This window comes from Leptodactylus fuscus, chromosome 6 (genome assembly GCF_031893055.1).
Source record: "Leptodactylus fuscus isolate aLepFus1 chromosome 6, aLepFus1.hap2, whole genome shotgun sequence".
Lineage (NCBI taxonomy): Eukaryota > Metazoa > Chordata > Amphibia > Anura > Leptodactylidae > Leptodactylus > Leptodactylus fuscus.
The window spans coordinates 19,320,345-19,341,672 of NC_134270.1; the positions used below are offsets into that span (position 1 = coordinate 19,320,345).

The 21,328-nt window shown below is 44.5% G+C and overlaps 1 protein-coding gene across 1 annotated transcript in view; it reads right to left on the bottom strand.

The window, feature by feature from the left end:
- The window catches only part of TBCD (tubulin folding cofactor D), a 137,846-nt gene that overhangs the window by 12,915 nt on the left and 103,603 nt on the right, over nucleotides 1-21,328 (bottom strand). Inside the window, exons 28-31 of the mRNA XM_075279437.1 lie at nucleotides 13,307-13,425; nucleotides 8,511-8,602; nucleotides 8,062-8,202; nucleotides 378-461 (exon numbers count right to left, since the gene is read on the bottom strand). Of these exons, the coding sequence (XP_075135538.1) occupies nucleotides 378-461; nucleotides 8,062-8,202; nucleotides 8,511-8,602; nucleotides 13,307-13,425 (436 nt within the window). The remainder of the gene's footprint in view (nucleotides 1-377; nucleotides 462-8,061; nucleotides 8,203-8,510; nucleotides 8,603-13,306; nucleotides 13,426-21,328) is intronic.

The following is a 21,328-nucleotide window of genomic DNA, read 5'->3' on the forward strand; positions in this document are numbered from 1 at the left end:
CTGCTCCTTCTACTATGCAACTCCTAATGTGTGACTTTCCATAAGATCAGCACACTCCTCTCCTGAAATACTCTGTGCTGCTGGGGACCCCACTCCTTCCACAATGTAACGCTCAGTCTGTGACTTCGCACAAGACTAGGGCACTCCTCTCCTAAAAGACTCTGCGCTGCTGTAGACTCTACCTTATCCACTATATAATGCTCAGTCTGTGACCTCCTATAAGATCAGCACATTCCTCTCCTGAAATACTCTGTGCTGCTGTGGCCCAATCCCTCCATTATGAAAGCTCATTGCCCCGTCAGATGTAGCTCTTTCAGATTATCATGAAATACTAGTAGCCAGATCTATGGGATTCCCTCTGCACGTCTGTCACTTACGTGTCTTCTCCTACAAGATCCGGCGCGGTTTTCACCAGTAACAGTGTGACATCCAGTAGACTGGCCATGGCCGCTTCTCTTACCCTGGTAAGAATACGAGACATGAAATACTTATACATGAAGGATGGGGGTGAGACGATGGAGAATACTAAAACACTGGAATAATTGAATATCAGGTGGATATGGCAAGATGTTGACCATGGACTAGTTGCCTTGTTTCAGAGGACCCCGGGAAAGTTGGGTGACAACCCCTCTTATATAGATTATTATTAGAGATGAGCGAACAGTGTTCTATCGAACTCATGTTCGATCGGATATTAGGCTGTTCGGCATGTTCGAATCGAATCGAACACCGCGTGGTAAAGTGCGCCATTACTCGATTCCCCTCCCACCTTCCCTGGCGCCTTTTTTGCTCCAATAACAGCGCAGGGTAGGTGGGACAGGAACTACGACACCGGTGACGTTGAAAAAAGTAGGCAAAACCCATTGGCTGCCGAAAACATGTGACCTCTAATTTAAAAGAACAGCGCCGCCCAGGTTCGCGTCATTCTGAGCTTGCAATTCACCGAGGACGGAGGTTTCCGTCCAGCTAGCTAGGGCTTAGATTCTGGGTAGGCAGGGACAGGCTAGGATAGGAAGGAGAAGACAACCAACAGCTCTTGTAAGAGCTAAATTCCAGGGAGAAGCTTGTCAGTGTAACGTGGCACTGACGGGCTCATTTGCCGCAACCCAGCTTTCCGCGGATCCTGAATGGAATACACTGTCAGTGTATTCCCGTATACCCGATATATACCCCCGATACCCGTTCCAACGGTGTGCCCCCCCACCTTCACCCCAGAAATACCCTGCAAGTCCCCTAGCAATAGGATTGGGGCTATATACACCCACTATTTTTGCTACTGCCATATAGTGCCATTGTCTCACTGGGAATTCAAAGAATATATTGGGCTTACATATAACTTCAATTCCAGGGAGAAGCTTGTCAGTGTAACGTGGCACTGACGGGCTCAATCGCCGCAACCCAGCTTTCCCAGGATCCTGAATGGAACACACTGACAGTGTATTCCCGTATACCCCATATATACACCCCAAATCACCGTTCCAACGGTGTGCCCCCCCACCTTCACCTCAGAAATACCCTGCAAGTCCCCTAGCAATAGAATTGGGGCTATATACACCCACAATTTTTGCTACTGGTATATAGTGCCATTGTCTGACTGGGAATTCAAAGAATATATTGGGGTGACGTGCACCCACAATTTTTACTACTGGTATACAGTGCCAGTTTCTGACTGGGAATTCAAAGAATATATTGGGGTTACGTGCACCCACAATTTTTACTACTGGTATACAGTGCCAATTTCTAACTGGGAATTCAAAATGCGCAAGGCTCCCGGAAAGGGACGTGGACGAGGCTGTGGGCGAGGTCGGGGGAATGGTTCTGGGGAGCAAGGTAGCAGTGAAGCCACAGGGCGTCCTGTGCCTACTCCTGTGGGGCAGCAAGCATTGCGCCACTCCACAGTGCCAGGGTTGCTTGCCACATTAACTAAACTGCAGGGTACAAACCTTAGTAGGCCCGAGAACCAGGAACAGGTCTTGCAATGGCTGTCAGAGAACGCTTACAGCACATTGTCCAGCAGCCAGTCAGACTCTGCCTCCTCTCCTCCTATTACCCAACAGTCTTGTCCTCCTTCCTCCCAAAATTCCCAAGCTTCACAGAACAATAACCCAAACTGTCCCTGCTCCCCAGAGCTGTTCTCCGCTCCTTTCATTGTCCCTCAACCTGCCTCTCCACGTCACGATTCCACGAACCTAACAGAGGAGCATCTGTGTCCAGATGCTCAAACACTAGAGTCTCCTCCATCTCCATTCGATTTGGTGGTGGATGACCAGCAACCCACCCTCATCGACGATGATGTGACGCAGTTGCCGTCAGGGCATCCAGTTGACCGGCGCATTGTGCGGGAGGAGGAGATGAGACAGGAGTCGGAAGAGGAAGTGGTGGATGATGAGGACACTGACCCGACCTGGACAGGGGGGATGTCAAGCGGGGAAAGTAGTGTGGATGTTGAGGCAAGTGCAGCACCAAAAAGGGTAGCTAGAGGCAGAGGTCAGCAGCTTAGGCGAAGCCAGGCCACACCCGGAATCTCCCAAGATGTTCCAGTTCGTACCCAGCCCCGAAAAACTCCCACCTCGAGGGCACGTTTCTCGAAGGTGTGGAGTTTTTTCAAGGAATGCGCCGAGGACAGATATAGTGTTGTCTGCACAATTTGCCTCTCGAAATTGATTAGGGGCTCTGAGAAGAGCAACCTGTCCACCACTTCAATGCGCCGTCATTTGGAATCCAAGCACTGGAATCAGTGGCAGGCAGCAACGGCAGGACAAAGGCCGCCTGCCGTTCACGCCACTGCCACTGCCTCTGCCTCTGCCTCTGCCACTGCCACTGCTGACTGTGCTGGCGATGCACTCCAGAGGACGAGCCAGGACACCACTTCATCTGCCTCCGCCACTTTGTTGACTTCTCCCTCATCCTCCCCTGTTCCTGTCTTATCTCCTTCTCCTGCACCATCAAAGGCACAATCAGGCGCTTCTTTACAACAACCCACCATCTCTCAGACATTGGAGCGGCGGCAGAAATACACTGCTAACCACCCACACGCGCAAGCCTTGAACGCCAACATCGCTAAACTGCTGGCCCAGGAGATGTTGGCGTTCCGGCTTGTTGAAACTCCCGCCTTCCTGGACCCGATGGCAACTGCGGCACCTCGCTATGCCGTCCCTAGCCGTCACTACTTCTCCCGGTGTGCCGTCCCCGCCTTGCACCAGCACGTGTCACTCAACATCAGGCGGGCCCTTAGTTCCGCGCTTTGCACAAAGGTCCACTTGACCACCGACGCGTGGACAAGTGCATGCGGACAGGGACGCTACATTTCACTGACGGCACACTGGGTGAATGTAGTTGAGGCTGGGACTGCTTCCCAAACTGGCCCGGTGTACCTCGTCTCCCCGCCTAACATTCCTGGCAGGGACACGAGAAGAACACCCCCCTCCTCCTCCTCCTCTACCGCCTCCTCCTCCGCCACCCGCCTCCTCCTCCGCCACCGCCTCCTCCTCCGCTGTTAGATTGACCCCAGCTACGAGTTGGAAACGTTGCAGCACTGGCGTTGGTAGACGTCAGCAGGCTGTGCTGAAGCTGATCAGCTTGGGGGACAGACAGCACACTGCCTCCGAGGTGAGGGATGCCCTCCTCGATGAGATGGCAATATGGTTTGAGCCGCTGCACCTGGGCCCAGGCATGGTCGTTTGTGATAACGGCCGGAACCTGGTAGCAGCTCTGGAGCTTGCCGGACTCCAACATGTTCCCTGCCTGGCCCACGTCTTCAACCTAGTGGTGCAACGTTTCCTAAAGAGCTACCCCAATGTTCCAGAGCTACTGGTGAAAGTGCGGCGCATGTGCGCCCACTTTCGCAAGTCGACAGTAGCCGCTGCTAGCTTAAAATCTCTCCAGCAACGCCTGCATGTGCCACAACACCGGCTTTTGTGCGACGTCCCCACACGCTGGAACTCAACGTTTCAGATGTTGAATAGAGTGGTTGAGCAGCAGAGACCTTTGATGGAATACCAGCTACAAAACCCTAGGGTGCCACAAAGTCAGCTGCCTCAGTTTCACATCCATGAGTGGCCATGGATGAGAGACCTTTGTGACATCCTACGGGTGTTTGAGGAGTCCACAAGGAGGGTGAGCTCTGAGGATGCGATGGTGAGCCTTACAATCCCGCTCTTGTGTGTTCTGAGAGAATCCCTGATTGACATCAGGGATAACTCAGATCACACAGAGGAGTTAGGGATAGCATCCGATCCGTCACAGCTGGAGAGTAGGTCCACACATCTGTCCGCTTCACTGCGTTTAATGGAGGAGGAGGAGGAGGAGGAGGAGGAAGAAGAGTTGTCCGATGATGTGATGGTGATACAGGAGGCTTCCGGGCAACTTCGAATCGTCCCATTGTTGCAGCGCGGATGGGTAGACATGGAGGATGAGGAGGAAATGGAGATTGAACTTTCCGGTAGGGCCAGAGGAGTCATGCCAACTAACACTGTGGCAGACATGGCTGAGTTCATGTTGGGGTGCTTTACAACCGACAAGCGTATTGTCAAAATCATGGAGGACAACCAGTACTGGATCTTTGCTATCCTTGACCCCCGGTATAAAAACAACATCTCGTCTTTTATTCCGGTAGAGGGGAGGGCCAATCGCATCAATGCTTGCCACAGGCAATTGGTGCAGAATATGATGGAGATGTTTCCAGCATGTGACGTTGGCGGCAGGGAGGGCAGTTCCTCCAGTAGGCAACCAAGTTCTCACCGGTCCACACAAACGAGGGGCACACTGTCTAAGGTCTGGGACACCTTGATGGCACCCCCTCGCCAAAGTGCCGCCACGGAGGGTCCTAGTGTCACCAGGCGTGAGAAGTATAGGCGCATGTTGCGGGAATACCTTTCCGACCACAGCCCTGTCCTCTCCGACCCCTCTGCGCCCTACACGTATTGGGTGTCGAAGTTGGACCTGTGGCTTGAACTTGCCCTATATGCCTTGGAGGTGCTGTCCTGTCCTGCCGCCAGCGTCCTATCTGAGAGGGTGTTCAGTGCAGCCGGTGGCATCATCACTGACAAGCGCACCCGTCTGTCAGCTGAGAGTGCCGACCGGCTCACTTTGATAAAAATGAACCACCACTGGATAGAGCCGTCATTTTTGGGCCCACCTGTGTAAAGCACCCCAACATGAAACTCCATGTCTGTACTCAACCTCTCCAATTCCTCCGCATCCTCATACTCATCCACCATAAGCGTTGCACAATTCTGCCAATACTAGGCTCCCTCCACCCTGATTTCCCCCAACTCTGCTGGTTAGAGGCTCCCTCCACCCTGATTTCCCCCAACTCTGCTGGTTAGAGGCTCCCTCCACCCTGCTTTCCCCCAACTCTGCTGGTTAGAGGCTCCCTCCACCCTGCTTTCCCACAACTCTGCTGGTTAGAGGCTCCCTCCACCATGAATTGGTCCAAACTGGGCTGTTTAGAGGCTCCCTCCACCATGAATTGGTCCAAACTGGGGTTTTTAGAGGCTCCCTCCACCATGAATTGGTCCAAACTGGGCTGGTTAGAGGCTCCCTCCACCATGAATTTGCCCAAACTGGCCTGTTTAGAGGCTCCCTCCACCATGAATTTGCCCAAACTGGCCTGTTTAGAGGCTCCCTCCACCATGAATTGGTCCAAACTGGGGTTTTTAGAGGCTCTCTCCACCATGAATTGGTCCAAACTGGGCTGTTTAGAGGCTCCCTCCATCATGAATTGGTCCAAACTGGGGTTTTTAGAGGCTCCCTCCACCATGAATTGGTCCAAACTGGGGTTTTTAGAGGCTCCCTCCACCATGAATTGGTCCAAACTGGGGTTTTTAGAGGCTCCCTCCACCATGAATTTGCCCAAACTGAGCTGTTTAGAGGCTCCCTCCACCATGAATTGGTCCAAACTGGGGTTTTTAGAGGCTCCCTCCACCATGAATTGGTCCAAACTGGGGGTTTTTAGAGGCTCCCTCCACCATGAATTTGCCCAAACTGGGCTGTTTAGAGGCTCCCTCCACCATGAATTGGTCCAAACTGGGGTTTTTAGAGGCTCCCTCCACCATGAATTGGTCCAAACTGGGCTGGTTAGAGGCTCCCTCCACCATGAATTTTCCCAAACTGGCCTGTTTAGAGGCTCCCTCCACCATGAATTGGTCCAAACTGGGGTTTTTAGAGGCTCTCTCCACCATGAATTGGTCCAAACTGGGCTGTTTAGAGGCTCCCTCCACCATGAATTGGTCCAAACTGGGGTTTTTAGAGGCTCTCTCCACCATGAATTGGTCCAAACTGGGCTGTTTAGAGGCTCCCTCCATCATGAATTGGTCCAAACTGGGGTTTTTAGAGGCTCCCTCCACCATGAATTGGTCCAAACTGGGGTTTTTAGAGGCTCCCTCCACCATGAATTGGTCCAAACTGGGCTGTTTAGAGGCTCCCTCCACCATGAATTGGTCCAAACTGGGCTGTTTAGAGGCTCCCTCCACCATGAATTGGTCCAAACTGGGGTTTTTAGAGGCTCCCTCCACCATGAATTGGTCCAAACTGGGGTTTTTAGAGGCTCCCTCCACCATGAATTTGCCCAAACTGGCCTGTTTAGAGGCTCCCTCCACCATGAATTTGCCCAAACTGGCCTGTTTAGAGGCTCCCTCCACCATGAATTGGTCCAAACTGGGCTGTTTAGAGGCTCCCTCCACCATGAATTGGTCCAAACTGGGGTTTTTAGAGGCTCTCTCCACCATGAATTGGTCCAAACTGGGCTGTTTAGAGGCTCCCTCCATCATGAATTGGTCCAAACTGGGGTTTTTAGAGGCTCCCTCCACCATGAATTGGTCCAAACTGGGTTTTTTAGAGGCTCCCTCCACCATGAATTGGTCCAAACTGGGGTTTTTAGAGGCTCCCTCCACCATGAATTTGCCCAAACTGGGGTGTTTAGAGGCTCCCTCCACCATGAATTTGCCCAAACTCTGCTGGTTAGAGGCTCAATCCACCCTGATTTTCAAAACAAATGTTGGTGCCAACCTCAACTTACTACAAGGGCCAAATTCACTGCTGGTGACAAGCTCTCCTCACTGCAAGTGCCAAATACACATGTTTCAAGGTGTTTTCCTACTGTCAGAGAGGTGGTATTGAGTGTGTAAAGTGTGTAGTTGTTAGGCTGTGATGTTGGGGTAATAGAGGGTCTTTGGTGTGTTAGATGCCCCCAGACATGCTTCCCCTGCTGTCCCAGTGTCATTCCAGAGGTGTTGGCATCATTTCCTGGGTTGTCTTAGTGGACTTGGTGACCCTCCAGACACGGATTTGGGTTTCCCCCTTAACGAGTATCTGTTCCCCATAGACTATAATGGGGTTCGAAACCCGTTCGAACACACGAACATTGAGCGGCTGTTCGAATCGAATTTCGAACCTCGAACATTTTAGTGTTCGCTCATCTCTAATTATTATCCAAATTTACCAGAAGCGAGACCAATGATTTCTGAATGTGCGGTTAATAACTTGTACACTGCTGCCACCTAGTGGTGATATTCCAGTATGCAGAAGCTGCTGAAATGTGAGAAGTTTCATATTTATTCTATTTATTACTTTTGGTTACTTGTATAGCGCCGTCATATTCCGCAGCGCATACGTTGAATTCCCATAGAAAGCTATAGTGCCACCTGTGGGCAAAAAACAGAAATACAAGCAAAAAGTTCTATCCAATCTTAATACTGGAGGTGGGAAGTTCTGGGGACTACAAGTTCCCCCTCAGATCACCTCTATACAGCAAATGACTCAGAATGAGAATCAAAAAATGTAAACCTGGAAAGTCTCTTTAAATTTCCTTAAAGGGATTTCCTTAGTTTACAAAAAACACTCCAGGCAAAACCTCATACTCCATGTTGTGTCCAGGGCAGAGGAGAAGAGGTGGAGTGAGACATAAGGAAGTTCTCTCCCCTTGTAATATGCTCTGCCGTCTCACGCCCCCTATAGGCCAGGTATGTCATCACAAACCTGCACCATGTAAAACCTGCGTCAGACGCCACACAATGAGGCAGTAATGATGTACCTATGGCACATTAGTCTATGAGCACTTACCAGGCCCCGACGTCCCCCCGGCTGTCCGTGGTGTAGTCATTCATGCAGCTTAGCAGGGTGTTGTAGACCAGGGTCACGTTCTCCTGACACAGGACCTCCAATGGTGAGCCGGCTGCATCGACACCTACGCTCTCACAGACCCTGCCGACGCAAGGATCCTCGGTTATCACATTCTTATACCGTAGTGTTGTGTTTAAAATATGAACAAGAACGGCAAACAGAGGGAGCAAAAATCTAAAGTAAATTAGGCCGCAGGTTACTGGAGTATCAGGTATGGCCGTCCTCTAACAATGGTCATATGGGACCCCTGTGTTCGGACCCTTGTCAGTGGCCATTGTGGGGGGGAGAGGTCACTGGAAGCCATCGGGAGCAGATCTCATGGTCATATCTACATAAAGGCACATACCTACAGGACAGTATATATCATAGGGCACGGATGGGGTACATACTGGGACATGGCCTTGAGGGCATCTCTTCTGGCCTCAGCAAAACTGACGTCCTTCCCAAAGACAGTCGTGACTTTCCTCAGACCTTCCAGAACCTTAAAAGACAAGAGATTAATGAGAAAGAGGGGGAGTGATAATACGCATGGGGGCGTAGTACAAATATATGGGAGGGTTCTGCAGTGGCCCTATCAGTTGTGTCCCATATACTGTGATGTTGTTAGGTGAGCCCTCCAGTCCATGGCATCAGGACCCTCCATGTTGTACTCTGAGATTTCTTCCTCCCTCCTCCAGTGAGTGCTATGGGGGCGCTGCTGTGAGCTCCTCTTTTATAAGGGGGCAATGTTGTCAGCTCCTCTATTATGGGGCACTGATGTGAGCTCCTCTATTATGGGGACATTGTTGTGAGCAGGCTCTATTATGGGGACACTGTTGTGAGAAGGCTCCATTATGGGGACATAGTTGTGAGCAGACTCTATTATGGGGACACTGTTGTGAGCAGACTATTATGGGGACACTGCTGTGAGCAGACTCGGGGACACTGCTGTGAGCAGGCTCTATTATGGGGACACTGTTGTGAGCAGGCTCCATTATGGGGACACTGTTGTGAGCAGGCTCTATCATGGGGACACTGTTGTGATCCGGGTCTATTATGGGGACACTGTTGTGAGCGGGCTCTATTATGGGGACACTGTTGTGAGCAGGCTCTATTATGAGGACACTGTTGTGAGCAGGCTCTATTATGGGGACATTGTTGTGAGCAGGCTCTATTATGGGGACATTGTTGTGAGCAGGCTCCATTATGGGGACACTGTTGTGATCCGGGTCTATTATGAGGACACTGTTGTGATCCGGGTCTATTATGGGGACACTGTTGTGAGCAGGCTCTATTATGGGGACATTGCTGTGAGCAGGCTCTATTATGGGGACATTGTTGTGAGCAGGCTCTATTATGGGGACACTGTTGTGAGAAGGCTCCATTATGGGGACATAGTTGTGAGCAGGCTCTATTATGGGGACACTGTTGTGAGCAGACTATTATGGGGACACTGCTGTGAGCAGACTCGGGGACACTGCTGTGAGCAGGCTCTATTATGGGGACACTGTTGTGAGCAGGCTCCATTATTGGGACACTGTTGGGAGCAGGCTCTATCATGGGGACACTGTTGTGATCCGGGTCTATTATGGGGACACTGTTGTGAGCGGGCTCTATTATGGGGACACTGTTGTGAGCAGGCTCTATTATGAGGACACTGTTGTGAGCAGGCTCTATTATGGGGACATTGTTGTGAGCAGGCTCTATTATGGGGACATTGTTGTGAGTAGGCTCTATTATGGGGACATTGTTGTGAGCAGGCTCTATCATGGGGACACTGTTGTGATCCGGGTCTATTATGGGGACACTGTTGTGAGCAGGCTCTATTATGGGGACATTGTTGTGAGCAGGCTCTATTATGGGGACACTGTTGTGAGCAGGCTCCATTATGGGGACACTGCTGTGAGCAGGCTCTATCATGGGGACACTGTTGTGATCCGGGTCTATTATGGGGACACTGTTGTGAGCAGGCTCTATTATGAGGACACTGTTGTGAGCAGGCTCTATTATGGGGACATTGTTGTGAGCAGGCTCTATTATGGGGACATTGTTGTGAGCAGGCTCTATTATGGGGACATTGTTGTGAGCAGGCTCTATTATGGGGACACTGTTGTGAGCAGGCTCCATTATGGGGACACTGCTGTGAGCAGGCTCTATTATGGGGACATTGTTGTGAGCAGGCTCTATTATGGGGACATTGTTGTGAGCAGGCTCTATTATGGGGACACTGTTGTGAGCAGGCTCCATTATGGGGACACTGCTGTGAGCAGGCTCTATCATGGGGACACTGTTGTGATCCGGGTCTATTATGGGGACACTGTTGTGAGCAGGCTCTATTATGAGGACACTGTTGTGAGCAGGCTCTATTATGGGGACATTGTTGTGAGCAGGCTCTATTATGGGGACATTGTTGTGAGCAGGCTCTATTATGGGGACATTGTTGTGAGCAGGCTCTATTATGGGGACACTGTTGTGAGCAGGCTCCATTATGGGGACACTGCTGTGAGCAGGCTCTATTATGGGGACATTGTTGTGAGCAGGCTCTATTATGGGGACATTGTTGTGAGCAGGCTCTATTATGGGGACATTGTTGTGAGCAGGCTCTATTATGGGGACATTGTTGTGAGCAGGCTCTATTATGGGGACATTGTTGTGAGCAGGCTCTATTATGGGGACACTGTTGTGAGCAGGCTCTATTATGGGGACATTGTTGTGAGCAGGCTCTATTATGGGGACATTGTTGTGAGCAGGCTCTATTATGGGGACACTGTTGTGAGCGGACTCTATTATGGGGACACTGTTGTGAGCAGGCTCTATTATGGGGATATTGTTGTGAACAGGCTCTATTATGGGGACACTGTTGTGAGCAGGCTCTATTATGGGGACACTGTTGTGAGCAGGCTCTATTATGGGGACACTGTTGTGAGCAGGCTCTATTATGGGGACACTGTTGTGAGCAGGCTCTATTATGGGGACACTGTTGTGAGCAGGCTCTATTATGGGGACACTGTTGTGAGAAGGCTCCATTATGGGGACAAAGTTGTGAGCAGGCTCTATTATGGGGACACTGTTGTGAGCGGGCTCTATTATGGGGACACTGTTGTGAGCAGGCTCTATTATGGGGACACTGTTGTGAGAAGGCTCCATTATGGGGACATAGTTGTGAGCAGGCTCTATTATGGGGACACTGTTGTGAGCAGACTATTATGGGGACACTGCTGTGAGCAGACTCGGGGACACTGCTGTGAGCAGGCTCTATTATGGGGACACTGTTGTGAGCAGGCTCCATTATGGGGACACTGTTGTGAGCAGGCTCTATCATGGGGACACTGTTGTGATCCGGGTCTATTATGGGGACACTGTTGTGAGCGGGCTCTATTATGGGGACACTGTTGTGAGCAGGCTCTATTATGAGGACACTGTTGTGAGCAGGCTCTATTATGGGGACATTGTTGTGAGCAGGCTCTATTATGGGGACACTGTTGTGAGCGGGCTCTATTATGGGGACACTGCTGTGAGCAGGCTCTATCATGGGGACACTGTTGTGATCCGGGTCTATTATGGGGACACTGTTGTCAGCAGGCTCTATTATGAGGACACTGTTGTGAGCAGGCTCTATTATGGGGACATTGTTGTGAGCAGGCTCTATTATGGGGACATTGTTGTGAGCAGGCTCTATTATGGGGACATTGTTGTGAGCAGGCTCTATTATGGGGACATTGTTGTGAGCAGGCTCTATTATGGGGACACTGTTGTGAGCAGGCTCTATTATGGGGACACTGTTGTGAGCGGACTCTATTATGGGGACACTGTTGTGAGCAGGCTCTATTATGGGGATATTGTTGTGAGCAGGCTCTATTATGGGGACACTGTTGTGAGCAGGCTCTATTATGGGGACACTGTTGTGAGCAGGCTCTATTATGGGGATATTGTTGTGAGCAGGCTCTATTATGGGGACACTGTTGTGAGCAGGCTCTATTATGGGGACACTGTTGTGAGCAGGCTCTATTATGGGGACACTGTTGTGAGCAGGCTCTATTATGGGGACACTGTTGTGAGCAGGCTCTATTATGGGGACACTGTTGTGAGCAGGCTCTATAATGGGGACACTGTTGTGAGCAGGCTCTATTATGGGGACACTGTTGTGAGCAGGCTCTATTATGGGGACACTGTTGTGAGCAGGCTCTATTATGGGGACACTGTTGTGAGCGGGCTCTATTATGGGGACACTGTGGTGATCAGGGTCTATTATGGGGATATTGTTGTGAACAGGCTCTATTATGGGGACACTGTTGTGAGTGGGCTGTATTATAAGGACATTGTTGTGAGCAGGCTGTATTATGGGGACATTGTTGTGAGCAGGCTCTCTCATGGGGACACTGTTGTGAGTGGGCTGTATTGTGGGGACACTGTTGTGAGCTCTCTGTTGTGGGCACAATGCTTTGCAATAGCCATAGCTATGATGGGGGCACTGATTCGAGCTCTTCTATGATGGGGGCACTGATCCGAGCTCTTCTATGATGGGGGCACTGATCCGAGCTCTTCTATTATTGGGGCACCGATTTGAGCTGGCTCAATTTTGGGGACACTTGTCAACTGGATCCATTATGGGGGCACAGCTCTGGGTGGCTCTATTGGGGGGGGGGGCAGTTTTATGTTGGCTTTACTGTTGGGTACTGTTGTCAGTTGGCTGTACTGTCAGGGCAATGTTGTTGTGAACTGGCTCTATTATGGGGGTACTGCTGTGGGCGACATTATTAGGGAGTAATAATACATGCTGACTCGGATTCTTGTAAGTGGCTCTGTTATGGGGGAACTCTGGCTTCGATATAGGGGTAAGATTGTGAGGAGTCTATGACAGAACAGAACATGTACATGTTGGTTAGATATGGACCCCAAAAATGCCAGCTGACAAAGGCTTGTAGACTGAGACTTGTAGTTCCCCAGATCCCGGGATATTACTTTCCCATGATGCATGTACTGTATACAGTAGATATCAGCAGATGACTTGTATATTTCCATGACCTGCTGATACATCAGGAATCTCTCTACATCAGGAACTCATTTGCATTTCCCTGTTAGTTCCTACTCACAGTTTCTGGGTCATGACTGGAGATTTCAGGGATCAGGAATGTTTATCATAGTGACAAGGCAGAAAAAGTGGCAACTGGAGCTGAGCCCGGGGCCACTGCTCACATCATAGTACCTGTTGGAGCTTGCCCCGCAACATGAACTTTGGCAGGGCCCCCAATGACAACGCAAAGCCGCAGCGAGTCATCTCCTCTGTACTCTGCAGCTGTGAGATGTAATAAGTGATAATATCATCTGTATGGAAAGAAGAGGGAAAGGAGCATTATAATAACTGATAGAATAACCAAGAGCGCCGTACTCAGCACACTGCCAAGGACAGTCACACAAAACCAAATATGTTTATTCATATTTCTGATCGATAGGGGGCAGTAACATAGCAGTTATATTCATGCACATAGTAGCAGTATTATTGGAGCTGTATTCTTGTACATAGGGGCAGTATTATAGTAGTTATATTCTTGTACATAGGAGTAGTATTATAGTAGTTATATTCTTGTACATAGGGGGCAGTATTATAGTAGTTATATTCTTGTACATAGGATCAGTATTATAGTAGTTATATTCTTGTACATAGGAGCAGTATTATAGTAGTTATATTCTTGAGAAAAAATTCCAGGCTGTATTCCGCTATGATTAAGGGACACTAAAAATCTGTCCCGAAACGCGTCAGCGGTTTTTGGTTTTATTTTCACATTTTTCTATCTTTTTCTCACTATGTTCTGTTGTTAAACCTCTGAATGTATTTACCCATTTGGGGTGAGTCCTTTTAAAAGTATGAAATAAAGTTTTTTTTTGAGTTTTAACCTCCTCTGAGCTGCAGATCCTTCAAACTTTGTTTGAATCCTTTTATGGAATTTTTTCTCATCGTTTTGCTCCAAGAGGTCAAGGAGAACAGGGTCGTGCACCACAGGAGGACAAGTGAACGGAAGATAGGTGAGCTACTTCTCTATTTTTTCTAAAAGAGTAGTTATATTCTTGTACATAGGAGGCAGTATTATAGTAGTTATATTCTTGTACATAGGAGCAGTGTTATAGTAGTTATATTCTTGTACATAGGAGTAGTATTATAGTAGTTATATTCTTGTACATAGGAGCAGTATTATAGTAGTTATATTCTTGTACATAGGAGCAGTATTATAGTAGTTATATTCTTATACATAGGGGGCAGTATTATAGTAGTTATATTCTTGTACATAGGAGTAGTATTATAGTAGTTATATTCTTGCACATAGGAGCAGTATTATAGTAGTTATATTCTTGTACATAGGAGCAGTATTATAGTAGTTATATTCTTGTACATAGGAGCAGTATTATAGTAGTTATATTCTTATACATAGGGGGCAGTATTATAGTAGTTATATTCTTGTACATAGGAGTAGTATTATAGTAGTTATATTCTTGCACATAGGAGCAGTATTATAGTAGTTATATTCTTGTACATAGGAGCAGTATTATAGTAGTTATATTCTTGTACATAGGAGTAGTATTATAGTAGTTATATTCTTGTACATAGGAGCAGTATTATAGTAGTTATATCCTTGTACATAGGAGCAGTATTATAGTAGTTATATTCTTATACATAGGAGCAGTATTATAGTAGTTATATTCTTGTACATAGGAGCAGTATTATAGTAGTTATATTCCTGTACATAGGAGGTAGTATTATAGTAGTTATATTCTTTTACAAAGGAGTAGTATTATAGTAGTTATATTCTTGTACATAGGAGCAGTATTATAGTAGTTATATTCTTGTACATAGGAGCAGTATTATAGTAGTTATATTCTTGTACATAGGAGTAGTATTATAGTAGTTATATTCTTGTACATAGGAGGTAGTATTATAGTAGTTATATTCTTGTACATAGGGGGTAGTATTATAGTAGTTATATTCTTGTACATAGGAGCAGTATTATAGTAGTTATATTCTTATACATAGGGGGCAGTATTATAGTAGTTATATTCTTGTACATAGGAGTAGTATTATAGTAGTTATATTCTTGCACATAGGAGCAGTATTATAGTAGTTATATTCTTGTACATAGGAGCAGTATTATAGTAGTTATATTCTTGTACATAGGAGCAGTATTATAGTAGTTATATTCTTATACATAGGGGGCAGTATTATAGTAGTTATATTCTTGTACATAGGAGTAGTATTATAGTAGTTATATTCTTGCACATAGGAGCAGTATTATAGTAGTTATATTCTTGTACATAGGAGCAGTATTATAGTAGTTATATTCTTGTACATAGGAGTAGTATTATAGTAGTTATATTCTTGTACATAGGAGCAGTATTATAGTAGTTATATCCTTGTACATAGGAGCAGTATTATAGTAGTTATATTCTTATACATAGGAGCAGTATTATAGTAGTTATATTCTTGTACATAGGAGTAGTATTATAGTAGTTATATTCTTGTACATAGGAGTAGTATTATAGTAGTTATATTCTTGTACATAGGAGCAGTATTATAGTAGTTATATTCTTGTACATAGGAGCAGTATTATAGTAGTTATATTCTTGTACATATGAGAAGTATTATAGTAGTTATATTCTTGTACACAGGAGCAGTATTATAATAGTTATATTCTTGTATATAGGAGGCAGTATTATAGTAGTTATATTCTTGTACATAGGAGGTAGTATTATAGTAGTTATATTCTTGTACATAGGAGTAGTATTATAGTAGTTATATTCTTGTACATAGGAGCAGTATTATAATAGTTATATTCTTGTATATAGGAGGCAGTATTTCAGTAGTTATATTGAACATGGGGCAGTATTATAGTAGTTATATTCTTGTACATAGGAGAAGTATTATAGTAGTTATATTCTTGTATATAGGAGTAGTATTATAGTAGTTATATTCTTGTACATAGGCGAAGTATTATAGTAGTTAAATTCTTGTACACAGGAGCAGTATTATAATAGTTATATTCTTGTATATAGGAGGCAGTATTATAGTAGTTATATTCTTGTACATAGGAGTAGTATTATAGTAGTTATATTCTTGTACATAGGAGTAGTATGATAGTAGTTATATTCTTGTACATAGGAGCAGTATTATAGTAGTTATATTCTTGTACATAGGAGCAGTATTATAGTAGTTATATTCTTGTACACAGGAGCAGTATTATAATAGTTATATTCTTGTATATAGGAGGCAGTATTATAGTAGTTATATTCTTGTACATAGGAGGCAGTATTATGGTAGTTATATTCTTGTACATAGGAGTAGTATTATAGTAGTTATATTCTTGTACATAGGAGCAGTATTATAATAGTTATATTCTTGTATATAGGAGGCAGTATTTCAGTAGTTATATTGGACATGGGGCAGTATTATAGTAGTTACATTTTTGTATGTACAGAATTACTGGTAGCCGAAGTAACTGCATGTCGAGAGGAACACGGAAGACCAGACCTGAGGAGTATGGTAAGTATTGGAACTACAGCAGCAGAAGACAGGTGAGGTTGGGAATGGGTTTTTTTTTTGTTTTCTTTCTAATTTTGTTAAACAGTTCTGAGCCTTTACAAAAAATAAACAACAATCAGACAATGAGCTTAAAATTTCTAAGCAATGTGACAGAGTATTGAAACCAGTTAGGACCTCCCCCCCGGACATCTAACACTAGAAAAGAGACAGACATGACAGAGAGACTGCAAACTAAGCACAGAATACAGTGACTAACATCTACAATGACATCACTGCTATGTCTCCCTGCTCAGTCACTTCTTTCCTTCACATCCATCACTTGCAATTCTGCAGTTCTTTGCATTTATCAGCCTTTGAAGAGTGTTTATAGGGTATGCCAAACATACTGCCCTCTGCTGGGCATACAGGGAAATGAAAAAAGGGAACTTTTTTTTTAAACCTTAAACCATTGAGTTGCAGCTAAAACTGTAGTCCCCAGTGATGACTCCTGGACTCTCAATATTTGCTCCAAGCAGAAAGTGAACACAAAGGAAACCCACAGAAGTCAGCCATAAAAAAACTCAATTCTAGTTTGATGTCAGATCAGAGTATGGATCCTTCAAATAATGAATGAAAAATGTAAAGAAATCATCAATTTAATGATAAACTAAATGATATAAAAAATGTCAAATATTGTAAATTCTTCTACGTAGGAGCGAACTTATAATAGTTATATTCTTGTAGATAGGGGGCAGTATTATAGTAGTTATATTCTTGTACATAGGAGCAGTATTATAGTAGTTATATTCTTGTACATAGGAGGTAGTATTATAGTAGTTATATTCTTGTACATAGGAGCAGTATTATAGTAGTTATATTCTTGTACATAGGAGGTAGTATTATAGTAGTTATATTCTTGTACATAGGAGCAGTATTATAGTAGTTATATTCTTGTACATAGGAGCAGTAGTATAGTAGTTATATTCTTGTACATAGGAGCAGTATTATAGTAGTTATATTCTTGTACATAGGAGTAGTATTATAGTAGTTATATTCTTGTACATAGGAGGTAGTATTATAGTAGTTATATTCTTGTACATAGGAGCAGTATTGTAGTAGTTATATTCTTGTACATAGGGGGCAGTATTATAGTAGTTATATTCTTGTACATAGGAGCAGTATTATAGTAGTTATATTCTTGTACATAGGAGGCAGTATTATAGTAGTTATATTCTTGTACATAGGAGTAGTATTATAGTAGTTATATTCTTGTACATAGGAGCAGTATTGTAGTAGTTATATTCTTGTACATAGGGGGCAGTATTATAGTAGTTATATTCTTGTACATAGGAGCAGTATTATAGTAGTTATATTCTTGTACATAGGAGTAGTATTATAGTAGTTATATTCTTGTACATAGGAGCAGTATTATAGTAGTTATATTCTTGTACATAGGAGCAGTATTATAGTAGTTATATTCTTGTACATAGGAGCAGTATTATAGTAGTTATATTCTTGTACATAGGAGCAGTATTATAGTAGTTATATTCTTGTACATAGGAGTAGTATTATAGTAGTTACAGTGGGGCAAAAAAGTATTTAGTCAGTCACCAATAGTGCAAGTTCCACCACTTAAAAAGATGAGAGGCGTCTGTAATTTACATCATAGGTAGACCTCAACTATGAGAGACAAAATGAGAAAACAAATCCAGGAAATCACATTGTCTGATTTTGTAAGAATTTATTTGCAAATTATGGTGGAAAATAAGTATTTGGTCAGTAACAAAATTTCATCTCAATACTTTGTTATATATCCTTTGTTGGCAATGACAGAGGTCAAACGTTTTCTGTAAGTCTTCTCCAGGTTGGCACACACTGTTGTTGGTATGTCGGCCCATTCCTCCATGCAGATCTCCTCTAGAGCAGTGATGTTTTGGGGCTGTCGCTTGGCAACACGGACTTTCAACTCCCTCCAAAGGTTTTCTATGGGGTTGAGATCTGGAGACTGGCTAGGCCACTCCAGGACCTTGAAATGCTTCTTACAAAGCCACTCCTTCGTTGCCCTGGCGGTGTGCTTTGGATCATTGTCATGTTGAAAGACCCAGCCACGTTTCATCTTCAATGCCCTTGCTGATGGAAGGAGGTTTGCACTCAAAATCTCACGATACATGGCCCCATTCATTCTTTCATGTACCCGGATCAGTCGTCCTGGCCCCTTTGCAGAGAAACAGCCCCAAAACATGATGTTTCCACCCCCATGCTTTACAATAGGTATGGTGTTTGATGGATGCAACTCAGTATTCTTTTTCCTCCAAACGCGAAAAGTTGTGTTTCTACCAAACAGTTCCAGTTTGGTTTCATCAGACCATAGGACATTCTCCCAATACTCTTCTGGATCATCCAAATGCTCTCTAGCAAACTTCAGACGGGCCCGGACATGTACTGGCTTAAGCAGTGGGACACGTCTGGCACTGCAGGATCTGAGTCCCTGGCGGCGTAGTGTGTTACTGATGGTAGGCTTTGTTACATTGGTCCCAGCTCTCTGCAGTTCATTCACTAGGTCCCCCCGCGTGGTTCTGGGATTTTTGCTCACCGTTCTTGTGATCATTTAGACCCCACGGGGTGAGATTTTGTGTGGAGCCCCAGATCGAGGGAGATTATCAGTGGTCTTGTATGTCTTCCATTTTCTAATTATTGCTCCCACAGTTGATTTCTTCAATCCAAGCTGGTTGCCTATTGCAGATTCAGTCTTCCCAGCCTGGTGCAGGGCTACAATTTTGTTTCTGGTGTCCTTTGACAGCTCTTTGGTCTTCATCATAGTGGAGTTTGGAGTCTGACTGTTTGAGGGTGTGCACAGGTGTCTTTTTATACTAATAAAAAGTTTAAACAGGTGCCATTACTACAGGTAATGAGTGGAGGAAAGAGGAGACTCTTAAAGAAGAAGTTACAGGTCTGTGAGAACCAGAAATCTTGATTGTTTGTAGGTGACCAAATACTTATTTTCCACCATAATTTGAAAAAAAATTCTTACAAAATCAGACAATGTGATTTTTCTGGATTTGTTTTCTCATTTTGTCTCTCATAGTTGAGGTCTACCTATGATGTAAATTATAGACGCCTCTCATCTTTTTAAGTGGTGGAACTTGCACTATTGGTGACTGACTAAATACTTTTTTGCCCCACTGTATATTCTTGTACATAGGAGCAGTGTTATAGTAGTTATATTCTTGTACATAGGAGCAGTATTATAGTAGTTATATTCTTGTACATAGGAGCAGTATTATAGTAGTTATATTCTTGTATATAGGAGCAGTGTTATAGTAGTTATATTCTTGTACATAGGGGGCAGTATTATAGTAGTTATATTCTTGCACATAGGTGTAGTATTATAGTAGTTATATTCTTGTACATAGGAGCAGTATTATAGTAGTTATATTCTTGTACATAGGAAGTAGTATTATAGTAGTTATATTCTTGTACATAGGGGGCAGTATTATAGTAGTTATATTCTTGTACATAGGAGTAGTATTATAGTAGTTATATTCTTGAACATAGGAGTAGTATTATAGTAGTTATATTCTTGTACATAGGAGCAGTATTAATCCTACTAATATTATAAGTGTGAAAGTTTGTGTGTTTGGATGTTTGTGAGTTTGGATGTTTGTTCCTCAATCACGCTAAAACGCCTGGACGGATTTGCGTGCAATTTTCCACAAACATAGTTTTCCCTTAGGATTGAGTCACAGGCTACCTTTGGTGCCACTAAACAACATGGCTTCCTAGCAGGAGACTCACAAAAGCAGGACTCCTAGCCCCAGCTATAGACTCACGCACACTGCCTGGCATTTCCTGCCTCAACCTGCCTGCACACTCCTTACTGTCACCTCAGGAGTAGCCCTCACTCTACTCACTCACATTTACATATAGCTTTCCACTATATAACACATCACATTGTCTGTATCACTACATACACAATACAACACATCACATTGTCTGTATCACTACATACACAATACAACACATCACATTGTCTGTACCACGATATACACAATACAACACATCACATTGTCTGTACCACGAGATACACAATACAACACATCACATTGTCTGTATCACTACATACACAATATAACACATCACATCACATTTGCTAGCCCACCAAACTTTTAAAGCACTTTTACAGTTTCACACGTCTGTGTCCGCCCAATTCTCAAATCACCGCAGACGAAGTCGCGGGTAAAAGGTAGTAGTAGTTATATTCTTGTACATAGGAGCAGTATTATAGTAGTTATATTCTTGTACATAGGAGCAGTATTATAGTAGTTATATTCTTGTACACAGGAGCAGTATTATAGTAGTTATATTCTTGTACATAGGGGCAGTATTATATTAGTTATATTCTTGTACATAGGAGTAGTATTATAGTAGTTATATTCTTGTACATAGGAGGCAGTATTATAGTAGTTATATTCTTGTACATAGGAGCAGTATTATAGTAGTTATATTCTTGTACATAGGAGCAGTATTATAGTAGTTATATTCTTGTACATAGGGGCAGTATTATATTAGTTATATTCTTGTACATAGGAGTAGTATTATAGTAGTTATATTCTTGTACATAGGAGGCAGTATTATAGTAGTTATTTTCTTGTACATAGGAGCAGTATTATAGTAATTATATTCTTGTACATAGGAGTAGTATTATAGTAGTTATATTCT